The sequence below is a fragment of the Mustela lutreola genome, chromosome 4 (assembly GCF_030435805.1).
Source record: "Mustela lutreola isolate mMusLut2 chromosome 4, mMusLut2.pri, whole genome shotgun sequence".
In the NCBI taxonomy this organism is placed as follows: Eukaryota; Metazoa; Chordata; class Mammalia; order Carnivora; family Mustelidae; genus Mustela; species Mustela lutreola.
In genome coordinates this window covers 194,782,493-194,798,073 of record NC_081293.1, presented here as the reverse complement: position 1 = coordinate 194,798,073, position 15,581 = coordinate 194,782,493, and the positions used below count along the sequence as shown (strand labels likewise).

Genomic DNA, 15,581 nt, shown 5'->3' with positions numbered 1-15,581 from the left:
TTTTATTTTTTATAAACATATATTTTATCTCCAGGGATACAGGTATGTGAATCACCAGGTTTGCACACTTCACAGCACTCACCAAAGCACATACCCTCCCCAATGTCCATAATCCCAACCCCTTCTCCCAACCCCCCTCCCCCCAGCAACCCTCAGTTTGTTTTGTGAGATTAAGAGTCACTTATGGTTTGTCTCCCTCCCAATTCCATCTTGTTTCATTGATTCTTCTTCTACCCACTTAAGCCCCCATGTTGCATCACCACTTCCTCATATCAGGGAGATCCACAATAGCCAAACTATGGAAAGAACCTAGATGTCCATCAACAGATGAATGGATCAAGAAGATGTGGTATATATACACAATGGAATACTCTGCAGCCATCAAAAGAAATGAAATCTTGCCATTTGCGACAACGTGGATGGAACTAGAGCGTATCATGCTTAGCGAAATAAGTCAAGCAGAGAGAGTTACTTGGGTTTTAAACAAACACGCTTTTACTATGTGTGAGTTCTTTCAACGTCTAATCTGTACATGTAGGAGATATGGGGCAATGTTTCATATTAATAAACTCTTCTGTGATTGCTAAAAGCATTGCCACAGCTTCTCCATACATTTGTCTTCCACATTACTTCTGCACAGTGAGTCATTCTGTTTCATTATTTTTATTACTTTGACACACACGACCCCCACACTAGTTTAGGCCGTAGAAATGAGCTTCGTGGGAATGACCTCCATGCAGCGGCACTACAGGAAGGGCACTGAGGCAAAGCAAAAGCTCCAAAATGGACTTGACACGACGTTTCACCTGGGAGTGGTGGGAAGCATGTCCTGAGCTGTGGGTGCAGCCCAGATGTGATGAGAATTCATTCTGCAATCACTGTCCTTCGTCACCCGTTGCCGATTCCATTTCCTCTCCCAGGCTCTGTTCCACTTTTGCAGCCTTTGGACGACTGGCCTCGCAGAGACCAGAGGAGATTTTCTTAATGGCTCAGTCCTCCTCAGTTGGTGCAATAATCACAGGGTAGTGGATCCTCCCATTACTGACTAGGAAGCAAGGATTGCTGCCTGAACTTTCCTACCTGCCTTCTCAGGGGCATCTAATAAAAGTTGAGTTCCACGCTTGTCTCCTGGAACTGTTGCCTCGTGAGCAGGCAAGGCGGTCTCCGTTACTGATCTTCTCCCCCTGCAGAAGTTCAGGATACTCTCTTCTCTCTCACATAGCTTTAGCCAACTAGATTTTAAGAATCACACAAAGGGGGAAAAAAGTCCTTCTGTACAATGAATTAACAAGGCCTGTTTCATTTATCTAGCTTCAGATACTCAATCTGACCCGATACAATTCAGGTTTGATTTATTCAGCAAGTCTGTATCTAGGTCACTGAAACCGTAAAGAAGTCTTAATATGTTGGTTATTTTCTGAGTAGGAAAATGCCTTCTATTGAATACTTGATGTTCTCTAAGTAGGGCAACTGAGTGACAGCCAGCCATATGGTAAGAAAAGTACACAGGGTTTTCTAGAGTTCTGAATTCCATTGCAGTAATATGGATGGAAAGAATTTCTCTTTCCACAGCCAAACTCTTCAAGGTGTTTCTTTATCCAACCTACCCAAATGGCTCACTTGGCTTTATCCGGCACAGGGAAAGCTGATCACATGACTTGGCAAGCAAGACATGTTTAATTGATGTCTCCACAGGATTGGATAGTGGCAAAAAGTATTATTAGGACATTTTGATGCTTGCTAATGAGTAATGACAGTGATTTTGCAGGTGCCAACTTTGTCTGGCATTTGATGCTGGCATCTGTGATGGCAAGAAATGTCTTTCAAGAATAGGTTCGGCATATTTTGCAGGCGGGAGCCCCCATGGTAGCTTTGGAAAGCAATTATATAATGAGACCAATGAACTGCAAGTCATTAGACCTTTCTCTTCTTTATGCGAAAATTGGATTTTTTTAGTCAAATCCATTTATAGAATTTCACTTGTACTTGCCTACATTAAAATATTTTCAAATAAAATATTTTACTAAAATCTGAAAGCTCTCAAATGTGGAAACACTCAAAAAAGTGAACCAGTCACATCTTCTTGGAAACTGCTACACTTGCCATGGGAAACTTTTGCTTTTAGTGGCATTAGCCGTCTACAGCGAATACAACAGAAGGAATTATTTGGGTAGATAAACATTTTCTTTGTAGATTCCAAAAATCTGAACTCTACATTCTTTTGCCAGGATGGCTTGGAAAGGAAGAAGAAGAGCAGAATGTAGTCATAACAACAGCAGAAATGAAGAGAGTTCTCTGTCCACCATGATGTTGGAAAAGCAAAAACAAAACAGAGATCAATCATTCATTCTTCAGATTTTTGTCATGTGAACAGTGAAAAAAAAAATCATTAGATTCATCACAGATAGTTGTATTCTCAGAGAGTGTGGCAAACCCAACCAAGTGTCTTAAATTTAAGGAATAAAATCTGACACAGCTGCGTCACAGATGGGAGGCGATCCCGACAGAAGAAAACTGCTCATTCTTGAGCTTTAGGTTAATAATCACAAAGTAATCTTAAAATTAGTTTTGTATCCTAACGGAGCTAATTATTCATCAATTATTACCTCAGATTATACTATAAGCTAAATAGTTGAAGCAAACCTCATAACAGAAAACATTTCTGTCCCCTTTAGTAAAAGAAATGTTGACGGTTGAGGTGACGCGACATACTCCAATGGTCCTTCCTACGTGCTCTCTGAACATTGTTCAGGAATCATTCAAGTCCTCTGTAGCTCAGAAGTAATCATAAACCAACTGTCTATTAGGGAAGACTTCAATGTCATTTATGGATTAATATAGTGAGAACAGCTCAACTCTTCCTCCTAAAGAACAGAAGTAAAGTCGTTTTATGGTAAAAACAAGTATGAAGAATCACACCTGAAATCGTACATCGGAGCTGAGGTAGTGAAGGACCACCGTCCTCTGACTAGCTCAATCTACCTGCTTAACTTCACACCCTGCCGCTCCTCTGATGAGACCTTTCTGTTCACAATATTACATTTAACCTGAAACTAGCATTCTTGAGTGTCATCTGTGTCGATTCCAAACATTCTAGACATTTTCTACATTATCTGTACCCTACACAACAATATGCAGAGGCAGATCTATAATTCTTGCTTAATTAAGGAGGAATCAGGGCAGTGCTATTCTGGTAGACCAGCTTTACAAAAAAGAGCCTAGATATGTTGTGCTTGTTAATTTCCATGGGGTAAATTCTCCTACCAAGGCTTCACAACCAGCTCGCAAAAGTCCTGAATATTTAACAATCCTAGCTCCAGCCCGCGACTCAAACAGGAACTCAGGAATGTTTAGAAACTTCTCCAGGATCATATGGCATGTTAGAATCTGAATGACATTCCCTTGGCAGTGTGTGGGCTCCAAAGGTGGCCTGCTTTCATAGGCCTGCTTCTCCACAGCCCGTGTTTATTTCTGCTCTCCAACTTGGCCTTTGCTGTATCTCTTCTTCCCCCAATCAGTTCCAATCTTAAGGCCCAAGTGAGCAAGCAAGGAGCTTGGCCAAAGTTCAGCTGGTCCTGAAACCCTTCCCCAAGCAATTGGTCTATGCCGTTCTCTCTTTCTCATGCTATCCATACCGGCCTTTACACCGGATTTAGCACATAAACACATTACTCCTTCTACTGACATCTTCTACTAACACATTAAGGCTTCCTCTTTGTCCATCTTCCCTTTCAAGCCACAAGCAGGCTCTTACCTGCATTTCTGTGATCCACAGAGTGTGCTACATACAAAATGGACAGGCAATATTATCGAATGACCCGGGACTGTCTGTCTATGTATTTCAGGGAACCCTCTACTTGGGATTTGTGAAGCTAAAGACTTACAGTACGGGCACAGTGACTAACGTCCATCTGAAAAAGCAGGAAGTCATCTGATCTGGGAGACATTAAAAGGACAAAAGGAGTGGGGCGCCTGGGTGGCTCAGTGGATTAAGCCACTGCCTTCGGCTGGGGTCATGATCTCAGTGTCCTGGGATCGAGCCCCGCATCAGGCTCTTTGCTCAGTGGGAGCCTGCTTCTCTCTCTCTCTCTCTCTCTCTCTCTGCCTGACTCTCCGCTGACTTGTGATCTCTCTGTCAAATAAATAAATAAAATCTTAAAAAAAAAAAAAAAAGGACAAAAGGAGAGACGCACCCTATGTTTAACTTTAACTCTCCTGTCTTGCTTTTTGAGTAGATAAAAAATGGTGTGAAGTTTCCTTCTTTATCTGCCAGTAATCAGCCTCCTCCTCTTTCTTCCTTCCCTTCACCAAACTTGGCGAAGGTGCAGAGGTGAGAGTCTTCACTCTGAACCTGGGCTGACACGGTCACTGGGATTCCAGCTACAGAGGGGTTTAATGAATAATGTCAACTCCCTCGGGATGGAGCTCTGGCATTTTACAGCCTCTGTGCAGTTCACAGGTTCACGGCTCCGTCCTAGAGCAGGCTGCTTTTTAATATGTATTCGCAGATCAACTTTTTTGCAAAGACTTTTTATTCAAAGAGAAAGATGTATTTTTGAAACTATTGAAAATGTCTTTGTAAAACTGAAATTAAATTCTTTCTTTCTAGGTTTAATCTTAGCCATCTTTCCAAAGCAAGGCATAAAAGAAGGGATTAATTTGAAATTTGGGCTGCCTTAGAAATGTAAAGGTCCGTGGGCTGTGTTTCTCCAAATGACCTGCACTGTTTTAATCCTGTGCAATTTATTTGGTTGTGGCTGAAAGAGAATGGCCTCTAAATCCCCTTCCCACATTTCCACAAAGGTGGCATTCTCTCGTGTCTCTCCATCTTACTGCAGATGCCCGGAGAAAACGGGCGTGAAGGAGCTGCCGGGATTATTGTTTAAATAAGTGCGATTTCAGGAAGTGACACCACTCGTCTTTCCCTCTTTCCCCAAATGCTTCAGCTTTGGTGAGGACCTGAGCGTCTCTAGAGAACACACACAACGGAGCATGGGTTTACTGCTATTTTAATGGCACATGATCTACTGGAAACCACACCCCCGCTTCCTGCCCCCCACCACCGTGCTGGAGCCAATTCCTCCTCACTCTGATCTCCCCCATCCCATCTGGTCAGGAATGAACAGAGAGATCATCTGATGATACAATCTGAAGAGATGAAATGACTGCTTAGAATTACAAGGAATCTGTGATACGATATTAAGTAATTTCCCATGTAATTACATTTCTACACATTCTGTAAGATGAAAGGTGGCAACTTAGACCCTAAGAGGTCATCATACAGTACAATTTGTCCTTACGATTATAAGGGCTTTTATTTTATTTTTTAAAGAATTTATTTATTTGAAAGAGAGAGTGAGAGTAAGAGCACATGAGTAGGGGGAGGGGCAGAGGGACAAGAGGACTCCGCACTAAGCCACTGAGCTGGGAGCCCACCTTGGGATTCCTGAGATCCAGGACCCTGAGGTCATGACCTGAGCGGAGATCAGACACTTAACTGAGTCACCCAGGTGACTCGCTTGTGAGGTGCCCCAAGGGCTTTCCTTTTTTAATGAAAGTACACACGTCTTTGGAGGGAGCTACTAACATTACATACTCCTCTCTTTGTCTCTTCCGGTTCCAGCATCTAGCCCACATGCAGAATGGAGTGCGCTCTCGACATATGGATGAACGCACCAAAAAAAAAAAAAAAAAAAAAAGGACTAAGTGATGGTAGGAGCATAGCTCCTCTGTGTCCCACGGTCCTGTGGTGGTGCCCTAGGGCCACTACTTAATGACAAGGACCCAGGCCTTAATGACAGAGACACACCGAGCCTCTAAGTAGGTCAAGGTGTGGGAATGCGAAGGATGAAAAAGGGAGGGAAAACTGAAGACTGGTCATTGTTCACTTGCTAACAAAGAAGCCCAATCTGGTGACTTAATGCTGTGTCTCTATTAGAAGTAGCAGATTCACCCTGTGAATGTAAATCAGCCTGTGTAGCCATTATATTTGCTAATAAAGCCTTTTATCTTTTCAGTGAGTACTGGCTTAAATATTGAGACAACCTCTGATCTTTTCCTAGAGAATCAACTCTATCAGCGCTTTGTAACCTGAAGCTACCTCTAATCAGACAAAACTTTTGCTGCCTCTTTTAAAAGACTCAGTGGTACACGGAAAGTTACAAAATGATAACAAATGTTTTCTAAATTTACAAGAAGAGACAATATTTCATTGACTGTCCCAAAGGATAGTGAAGTTCAGAGAAGTTAAATGACTGTCCAAAACACAGAGCCAACACAGCACAGAGGAGGAAAAAAAAGGCGGTGGGTAGAGGGGGTTTCAGTCCGATGCTCCTCATGTCCTTGCTATCAGTGGCCGGCAGCATGTCCTCAAAGAGCTGACTTTATTCTTTACAGGTGCAAGGGAAATTCGTACTACTGTGCTAAGAGAGTTTGATGGAAGAGGATTTATAGATTTGGGAGACAGTTGCTGTCCTACAGCTAAGAAATCAGGTGATGGAGAAAGGATGTAGAACCTGAAGATTTGAGGATTTGACATCAGAACGTCGAATTTCAAATCCTGAGTTCTTTTCCCTCTTGTAATTTTCTAGTAGCAAGAATATATGTAGGATATTATGTGATAAATAAAAGGGATATATATATATATATATATATATATATATATTCATCTTCTTCAAATTCTGTACCAAGTTTAAACTTTTTTTGTGTGTGATAAATAAAAGGATTTTATATATATATATGTATACATATATATAAATATATTCATCTTCTTCAAATTTTGTACCAAGTTTAAACTTTTTTTGTCATCCACTTGTCCATATTTAAACCATATCTATATTATATATAAAAATATATACTGTATAGAAATACATGTTTTATATAGATATATACATATCTATTTTAGAATAGCTCATACAACCACCAGTGCACAAGCTGACTGCACTTTATTACCTGAGATATCATTTTCTCGTTGAACTTCCTTTGAGAGTCCTACTATGTATGTCCACAAGTCACGATGAATGTGCTCTAGCATTCACGGCCCAATGTTTTCCTCATGATTATTGGAAATGTGCAGGTTTGTTTCCTCATACACTGACTTCCTCCATAAAACTTCTGAGAACTTTATACCTCTTGTGGCTGTTTCTGCTCTTAATACCATCACTACCCTCTCGGTCTTTCACTAACTCATCTTCTATTATCCGCCCTCCTCTTGCTTTCCTTTTGTCACTTTAGCTTACTCCCTCTTCATAGCTTCACCATTTTCATGGATTTGTAAAAGGACATGATTTTTTCTTTATATATATTTTTAAAAATTTTATTTATTTATTTGACAGAGAGGGAGCTCACAAGTAGGCAGAGGGGCAGGCAGAGAGAGAAAGGGGGAAGCAGTCTCCCCGCTGAGCAGAGAGCCCGATGCGGGGCTTGATCCTAGGACTTTGAGATCATGACCTGAGCTGAAGGTAGAGGCTTAACCCACTGAGCCACCCAAGCGCCCCAAGGACATGATTTTTAAAAAGCTACTGATGCTTTTTACATTCTCTTCCATTCATTCACCGTTTGATTCCGTACACATTCACTGAGCACATAATATATGCTGGGGGGCCCTGGGAATAAAGTGGTCAACAGAAACCAGCACTGTCTTCTCTCAGATAATATAGTCCAGGGGAAGAGACAGATAGTATTAAAGAATCACAAGTAAAAAAATGTCAAATCACCATCATCGCCAGTGCTAAGGTGTATATTAGAATAAGTGGATTTGACCTAATTACAGGGTCACAGAAAGCTTCCTTACGGAGGCAGCTACTGAACTGGGATTTGAAGGATGAGAGGATGAGTAATGCACTGGACAAAGCAGAGAGGGGGGATGTGCAAAAAGTCCTGCGGTGGGGGCAGGGGAGTGAGAACAGTGCGAGGGGACAGGGCACGCGTGAAGAACTGAACGGAGGTCAAGGAGACTGGAAAGGGGAGGCGGAGGAAAGGTATGGTGGAAAACCGGATTAAAAACACAGCCATTTCTGAGTAGGTCCTTATAAGCCGGCTGAATTTATAGTTGTGTGATGGATTCCAGTTCTGTAAGGACATGATTCTATACAGTAAACACTTTTTTTTTTTTTTCCCTTGGTGGGGAAGAGAATTGCACACTCCGATTCCAAGTTGTCTTCATTGATGCCTAAGACTGTGGTCGTTCCAAACAGATGGAGGCACCAAATCTCCCACTGCCAATAAATCCAGGTGTTTATGCTGTAGGTTAGTGTGACTACAAGCAGGTAGGATTAATTTCTTTATAAAAATTATGCTTTGAATTCAATTACTTATGAGTATAATGGATTATAAATAACATGGTGTGTGCTACTGAAATCCATTGTACTTTTCAAGTGTGTGGTAATAAGGTGCAGTGTAATTTACGGTTTACAAATTTATGGACCCAGAGTAATAGCTCCAGACTACAGGATGTAGAATACTGTCCTTTTCATTTCAATTTTTCCTCCAACACTGGCTAGTAAAAAATTAAGTTTTGCATTTATGTGGCAACATCAGTACCTGCTTAGTATCTTAGAGCTCAAAATCACACAATTTTTAAATTTGAAGAGATCTGCATAGGTCATTTAGTTTATCCCCTCTTACTGCCTCTGTAAATAATAATACCTATTTATCTGGGCAAGGTGAAAATCTCTCTTTTAATAACAAAATCTGGAAAAAGATTTTCTCTTAGAATGAAGATCTGGTATTTAATAATAATTCTCATAAATCTCCACCCCCAAACATGGTTTATATCTGTTAAATGTCCTCTGGCTTGTGAAGACAGCTGCCAATTTTCATATTTTGGGGAATATTCTGGGGATTTTTAGGGCAGTTCCAAGTAAGAGACTGGTATCATATGTAGAATGACTGAGCTCAAAGATAGGCTCCAGTAGCATGAGGGGCGGGGGGAAGTCTACTAAGCCCTGAGATGAGGGATTTCTTTTTGTATTTAATTTATGTAAGTGAGCACCATAATTATAAAGTGTCAGGAACATGTGTGGAAAACACGAGATGGTAATTAGATCCTAAAGAGCACCTGAAGTATTGGCAAGTAAGTTTGGAGACCGATTGTCTACGTAGCACCAGGAAGAGGGAAAAGACTAACTATAAGCATAAAGCTTTGCTCATAAGAAAGACACATCCTCATGCTTTGACGAGGATGAGGACAAGTCAATGTAACAAAAAATAAACATTCAACACGATCACTCTACCCTCTTTGCCACGATTTTAAGGTTCGATATGCTACTAGTCAGAAATTCATCGAGAATGGAATACCTGCATAAGAAAATCTCAAAAGTATAAAACTGCAACAATTTAATGTATTTGCCTCATTGGGTCACAAACTAACCTGTTCTGTGTTTCGGAGAACAAACCTGGCCTGCCCTTTCCTGCGATCCCACGTCTGGCTTCCCCTGACATGTCCTCATCCCACGTCCTTCCCCTGACATCCTGACTCCTCAGGAGAGTGCTTTGTAAATGACCACCCTCTGAGCCCTACACAGAATGTATTTGAAAATAGAATCTCCATGTATAAACAAACCAACCGAGAGATAGATAGATACAGGTCCAAGGCACATCCAGATTACTTTTAATTCTCTTCAGTTCTTCTGAAAAAAGAGAAAACTATGGAAATCATTCACTTCAAACCCAATCTGCCACACAAGTGACAATGAGTGACAGCCTGAAATTAAGTGACAAATTGTGGGATGCGGACAATTACTGGTACATAAGTACAGATCAAAGGATGCCTTGTTCTGAAAGGCATGAATTGGTGAAAATTCACCGATTGCTAATATATGCTAAAGCTCTTATCTGTGTCTTCCATAAGCCACCTCATTTAATCTCAAGGTGGCTTTACATGGGTCACTGCACCCATCTCCACACAGGAAAAATCTGGAGCTCCAAGAGGCTACATGCCCAAAGGTTACAAGTAAGTGACAGGGCCAAGTTCAAACTCAGGCAGTACGACCTATCAAAAAAGAGCTTCTTGGTTCCATCTTGGACCCCAGCATCTAGGACTGATGATCGCCGGTCTCCTGAGGAATGGCTGTCTTACCCCGACCAAGCCAGGACTAGAGTGGAAAATGTGTGGAAATAGTAGCTCACTTGTAATGTCTGAAGCTCTATGAAATATTTAGTTACAGCAAACTCGATGCTTTCGTTAATTTTTTTTTTTTTTTTTTACCTTTTTAAAGGAGTGCCATTATAAAATTACCATAACTCCTTTTTTCAAAAGGGACCCTTTCGTCTTCTTTGGGGAATAATGAGGTAAAGTATTTAATAATGTTAACAAAATTCAAAACCAGAACACAGAATGAGCAACTGGAAGCCTCAGCTTTTAGAACTATAAGAGACTTCAGTAGCCATTTAGTCAAGGGAAATAAAGAAAGCCCGAGAGAAGTCAAATGACTTGCTACAAAGGCGCACAGCATGATAATCTCATAGCTAGCCTCAGAAGCTGGCTTCTTTTTACTTAGTGCTCTTACTATGAGTGTGGTCACTAAGTAAAAATGTAATATGATTCATTCTATATCAAACTGAATGGCATATATTTGTATATTTTCCATTATTATGTGCTGGATCAGACCTTCCTTCCCAATTTTTAACTAATCCATGGGAGTCACTAAGAGGTACACCAAGTCTGTCAGTTGATTTGGAAGCATATACCCTTCAATAAGGTACAAGATAAATATTTTTCACAAGCAAATAATATCACTGAACCCTTTCTCTAATTATGCACTGTGGTCCTCTAACCTCTCTTTATGCACACACTTGATTTTCAAAATTCTGGCCTCAAAAGAGATCAGGCTTTCTATGTTAAAATGAATGGAAACAAAAGCGGAACACCGGACAGGTAGAAGATAATTTCCCCACTTCATGTTCAGAGATTGCTACTAAGGCCAAACCTAAATACACTTAGGACATGTCTATTAGTTGGAGTTATTACTCTTTAAAAACAAACAAACAAAAAACAAAACAAAACAAAAAACCTCAGCTGCTCAACCAGTAGCATGCACTTAGATGGAAAACAAATTTAATATTTTTAAAATCTCCTTTTCTTTGCTGTGAATTTAAACAAAATGAAGCAGCTATTAAAAAGAAGGAGGAGGAGGAGGAGGAGGAGGAGGAGGAGGAGGAGGAGGAGGAGGAGGAGGAGGAGGAGGAGGAGGAGGAGGAGGAGGAGGAGGAGGAGGAGGAGGAGGAGGAGGAGGAGGAGGAGGAGGAGGAGGAGGAGGAGGAGGAGGAGGAGGAGGAGGAGGAGGAGGAGGAGGAGGAGGAGGAGGAGGAGGAGGAGGAGGAGAACAGTTTGCTGTTCCAGGTCAGCATCAAGTGGGCACAGAGTTAGGAAACCCTTGTAACCAGCACCAATCTCTTATTCTTTGTTTTTGGTTAGAATTTTCATATTCAGGAACAAGGTCCCTCCTAGTTAAAAGTGTTATTTGTAGCACAATATATAAATTATATTGGTGGAGTGAAAGTATGACGTTTTATTGAAGTTTGCCTAATTCAAACATCATTTATCATATAATGAATATCACAGGCTGAAAGTTAACATTTGGTGTGATAGGCAAGGGGCAACTTTAGTTATAAATCTTTTATTCTACTAATTTAAGTATCAGTTTCATTTTTTATTCATTAAAATACTTTTCCATGGATCCATATGAAATCCTTTACCAAAAATTAATCTAGTGACTATTTTTATTTTCTTGTACATCTTCTATTAATGTTAACTTTTTAAAAAGATTTTATTAATTTATTTGACAGACAGAGATCACAAGTAGGCAAAGAGCCAGGCAGAGAGAGAGAGGGGAAGCAGGCTCCCCACGGAGCAGAGAGCCCGATGCGGGGCTCAATCCCAAGATTGGAGATCATGACCTGAGCTGAAGGCACAAGCTTAACCCACTGGGCCATCCAGGTGCCCCTAATGTTAATTTTTTAAGGAGCAATTTTGTCTCTTATTTTTGAACAGCTTCCTAAACAAAATAATAAGGCAATAAAATAAATTACAAACATTTTTCTTTGTTGAGGTCTTATGTTCCAAACAGCTTATTATACATTGTTACAAGTAACAACATGAAAGGCCCAGAGAGCTGTCCTGCATTTTTATTATCCCCAGAACTCTTCTCTGATAATATTTTTGTCATTGTTTCCTAAAAATGAAGTGGAATGAAAGAAGTCTGTATAATTAGAGGGCTTACATATCAGATTTTCAGGTTTTCAGCCTATTGGGAGGAGACTGGAGATTGGAGCTCGACTCTTTCTCTCCCCCTTCCTCTCTCCCTACACACACAAGCACAAGCGTGCACACCATGCACACACGTAAACACGTGACGGACAGATGAACTTCTTCTTTCAACTATATGTTTTATGGTAAATCTGTTTCCTAAAGGGCTTTGTAAACAGCAACACATTTTTGGAGAATTAATGTTAGACAACTACATCGTTAACACTCATTTTAAAATATCCTTTAAATGACAAAATATCCTTTAAATGACAAAAACACAAACCTCCACCTAAGAGTGGAGGTTTAAATACCTTTAAATATCCTTTAAATGACAAAAACACAAACCTCCACCTTCCAGTGTAAAGTGGTAATGTAAATCTAGGCACATCTGTGTTCTATTAATTGTCTTTGCAAGCCACTTTTTACTTCGAATATTTAGAAAAACTTGCCTTCTTGCGTTATTATTTTAGATATCCAACTTAATGGACTTTATTCCACTTCCTAGCCTCTTTTTCTGATTTGAAAAACATGGTCAAATAGTTACAATAGAGCATGAGACAATTATTGTCCAGATACTAAATGTTCACATTACACTCTGTCTGTCTCTCTGATGAGCTGATAAATGAGAATCCAGTTAGAGACATTGCACTAACACAATTTCCCAAACCATCTATCCAGACGTGGCTTAGACACACAGAGGCAAATCCAAGATTGGCATTCCAATCCCAACTATGTTTACGGAACATTGGACACATTGGTCCTTCTTTTTGTGCCATTAGGCATGAGAGAGTATATCTTGATTACGGGACTATTCCAGGGAAGTAACCACAAAATCTGGGTTCTTCAGAATCAAGTGGGTGCACTCCCCAGGCTGCGGAAGACCTGGGATCTGGGCTACTAAAGGTCAGGGTGAGATGAAAGGGCACTCACAGTTGTGGCAGGTGGCCCCACTGTATCCCGTCTCCTCACAAGCGCACTGGAAGCTGTGCCATGTTTGCGAACACTTCCCGCCATGCTCACAGTGATTGGGCACACATCTGTCGGAGAAAGAGACAAACAGAAAGAAACCAACACACGAATGAGATTTATGAGTGGCCAAATTCCAAGCTGTCTGGGCAATATATCATTTCAATGCCAGGTTGACTTACCAAGGCAATTAATCCTTGTTAGTTTAAGCAGATTAATACGATCTATGATGGAAGGTGCCAAGCGCACAAAAGATGATGTATCACAAGCCTGGTGTTTCCCATTTTTGAGTAAACAGTCGAAATTAACAAACAGTGGAGAGACTCATTTGCATATCACAGACTCATTTTATTTTGCTTTCGCACAAAAACAAAGACACTTGCTGAATTTCCTCCCGGTGAAAGATGGAAGGTTAGCCATCTTGTTTCCCATCCTATTCTTTAACAAGACCAATACTGACTCAAAAAAGGGTACCACTGAGCTTTTCATAGCAATTTGAGGTTTTGAAATAATGCCTTGGCAAGAGCAATCAGAATAAACTAGTCTTAAGGGGCGCCTGGGTGGCTCAGTGGGTTGAAGCCTCTGCCTTTGGCTCAGGTTGTGATCCCAGGGACCTGGGATCGAGCCCCACATCGGGCTCTCTGCTCCGCAGGGAGCCTGCTTCCTCCTCTCTCTGTCTGCCTCTCTGCCTAGTTTCTCTCTGTCAAATAAATAAAATAAAATAAAATAAATTAAAAAAAAAAAGATTTCTAAGTCTTCTGTCGTCTCCCTATACCCAGCTGGCCAATGAAAGCCACCTACTCCAAGTGGCACTGAGCATAATTTAGGGGGAAAATGCAGGTTTCACGTTCTTATCTTTGTTTTTCTACTTACTATGTAGCCAACTGTGGCTATGTAGTTTAACCTTTCGCAATATCAAGTTCTTACTTTAAAAAATGGAGCAATTTTACCCAGCTAAGTAGTTTTAAGGTTTGGAGGAAATGCTCATAAAGGAGATAATTAACAAGCAGGAATGAGAGGGGCAGCATACAGGGGCCCTGAGCATCCAGACCGTAGCCTCCAGGCCAGACTGCATCGCTTGCTTGTACCCTCACGACACTGAAGTTCAAATCTGCCCAGAAACACTTGTGTCTCAGCAGGAGACGCTGTCCTTTCTCCTGGTCATCGCCCCTGATTCCTCCCACCAATTCTTCTCTGCAACTTCCCCACAACCCGATTCTTTATGATCCCGATAGAGATGCTCACAGATGACAAAGGTGTTAATACGTATTAACATTCACAAAAGATACCAAGATTTTAGTAAGAGACTGTCTACAAGGGAAGCACCCGCCCAGATCAAAACAGTAGAATCTCTAATAGTGGGTCACAGGCAACACTGCATGGGACGCTTAGTCATCATGCCCTGGTAGCTGCTTGCTACAAAATGTGATAGGGGTTGCTTCGGAGATAGCATTTGCTGTTCCCCATTCTTGATTTACCACCAGGCACGGTAACCCGGGTGTGGCAGGCACACCCCGGTGAGGCACGGAACCTTTGATTCTTCCGTGAGAACGCCATTCCTCCACGAGAACGCCATTCCTCCACAACGCTTTGCAAACCCTCTGTCACGCGACAAACATTTACTGAACACCTGCTATGTGTGTGCACAAGACACAGGAAACAGAAGGTGCGTCAGATATCAGGAACTGCAGCCGACAGAAGTAAATCTACCGAAAGCTACCACGTAAGTTGGAAAGGAAAAGTGAAATAATCGGGGCAAATGTTGCAGGACGGAGTTACACGGGAGGGGTCGGATGCAGATCTGGGGCGTACTGTGAAGTGTTTAAGCAGAGCCCCGATGAACAGACAGGACTGTAAGAGAAGAAACAGAGGAAGAGCGGTCCTGGGGGAGAAATACAACTGAAGCACAGGCACGATGCTGGATTATCATGGGCGGATGGGAAGTCCACTCTATGCTAAAAAGGCACTTGTGTTTCATATGAATTTGGGCTTGGCATTATCAAGGCTCACTAGCAGGTCCTTCTCCAAAGACCTGACAACCTGGGTGGAGGTGGGGGGTAAGAGTCACACAGAAGACACCACCAGGCAGAATTTGATGACTCATCAACGCAACAGGGAAAGCTATGGAAATACAAATATCAGAGCAGTTACTGGTGGAATATAAATAAACGTAGAATATTTAAAAAATATACAGTTGAGAGCATTTCCCTAGGACCTTAAAAGGGGAGTTGCATTTTCATAATTAACACATTGGAAGTGTTCCCATCAAGAAAGCTAGAGAGTGCTGACGAGGAGATAGAACCACACCCCACACCCCCTCCACCTCCCCTGCCCATGGCCCAGGCAGGGGCCTCCGCAGAAGGTGTTT

General features: G+C 41.4%; 1 protein-coding gene across 1 annotated transcript in view; it reads right to left on the bottom strand.

Annotated features, from left to right (window-relative positions):
* The window catches only part of CNTNAP2 (contactin associated protein 2), a 1,947,395-nt gene that overhangs the window by 732,387 nt on the left and 1,199,427 nt on the right, over positions 1–15,581 (bottom strand). Inside the window, exon 11 of the mRNA XM_059172148.1 lies at positions 13,178–13,284. Coding sequence (XP_059028131.1) covers positions 13,178–13,284 — 107 coding nt within the window. The remainder of the gene's footprint in view (positions 1–13,177; positions 13,285–15,581) is intronic.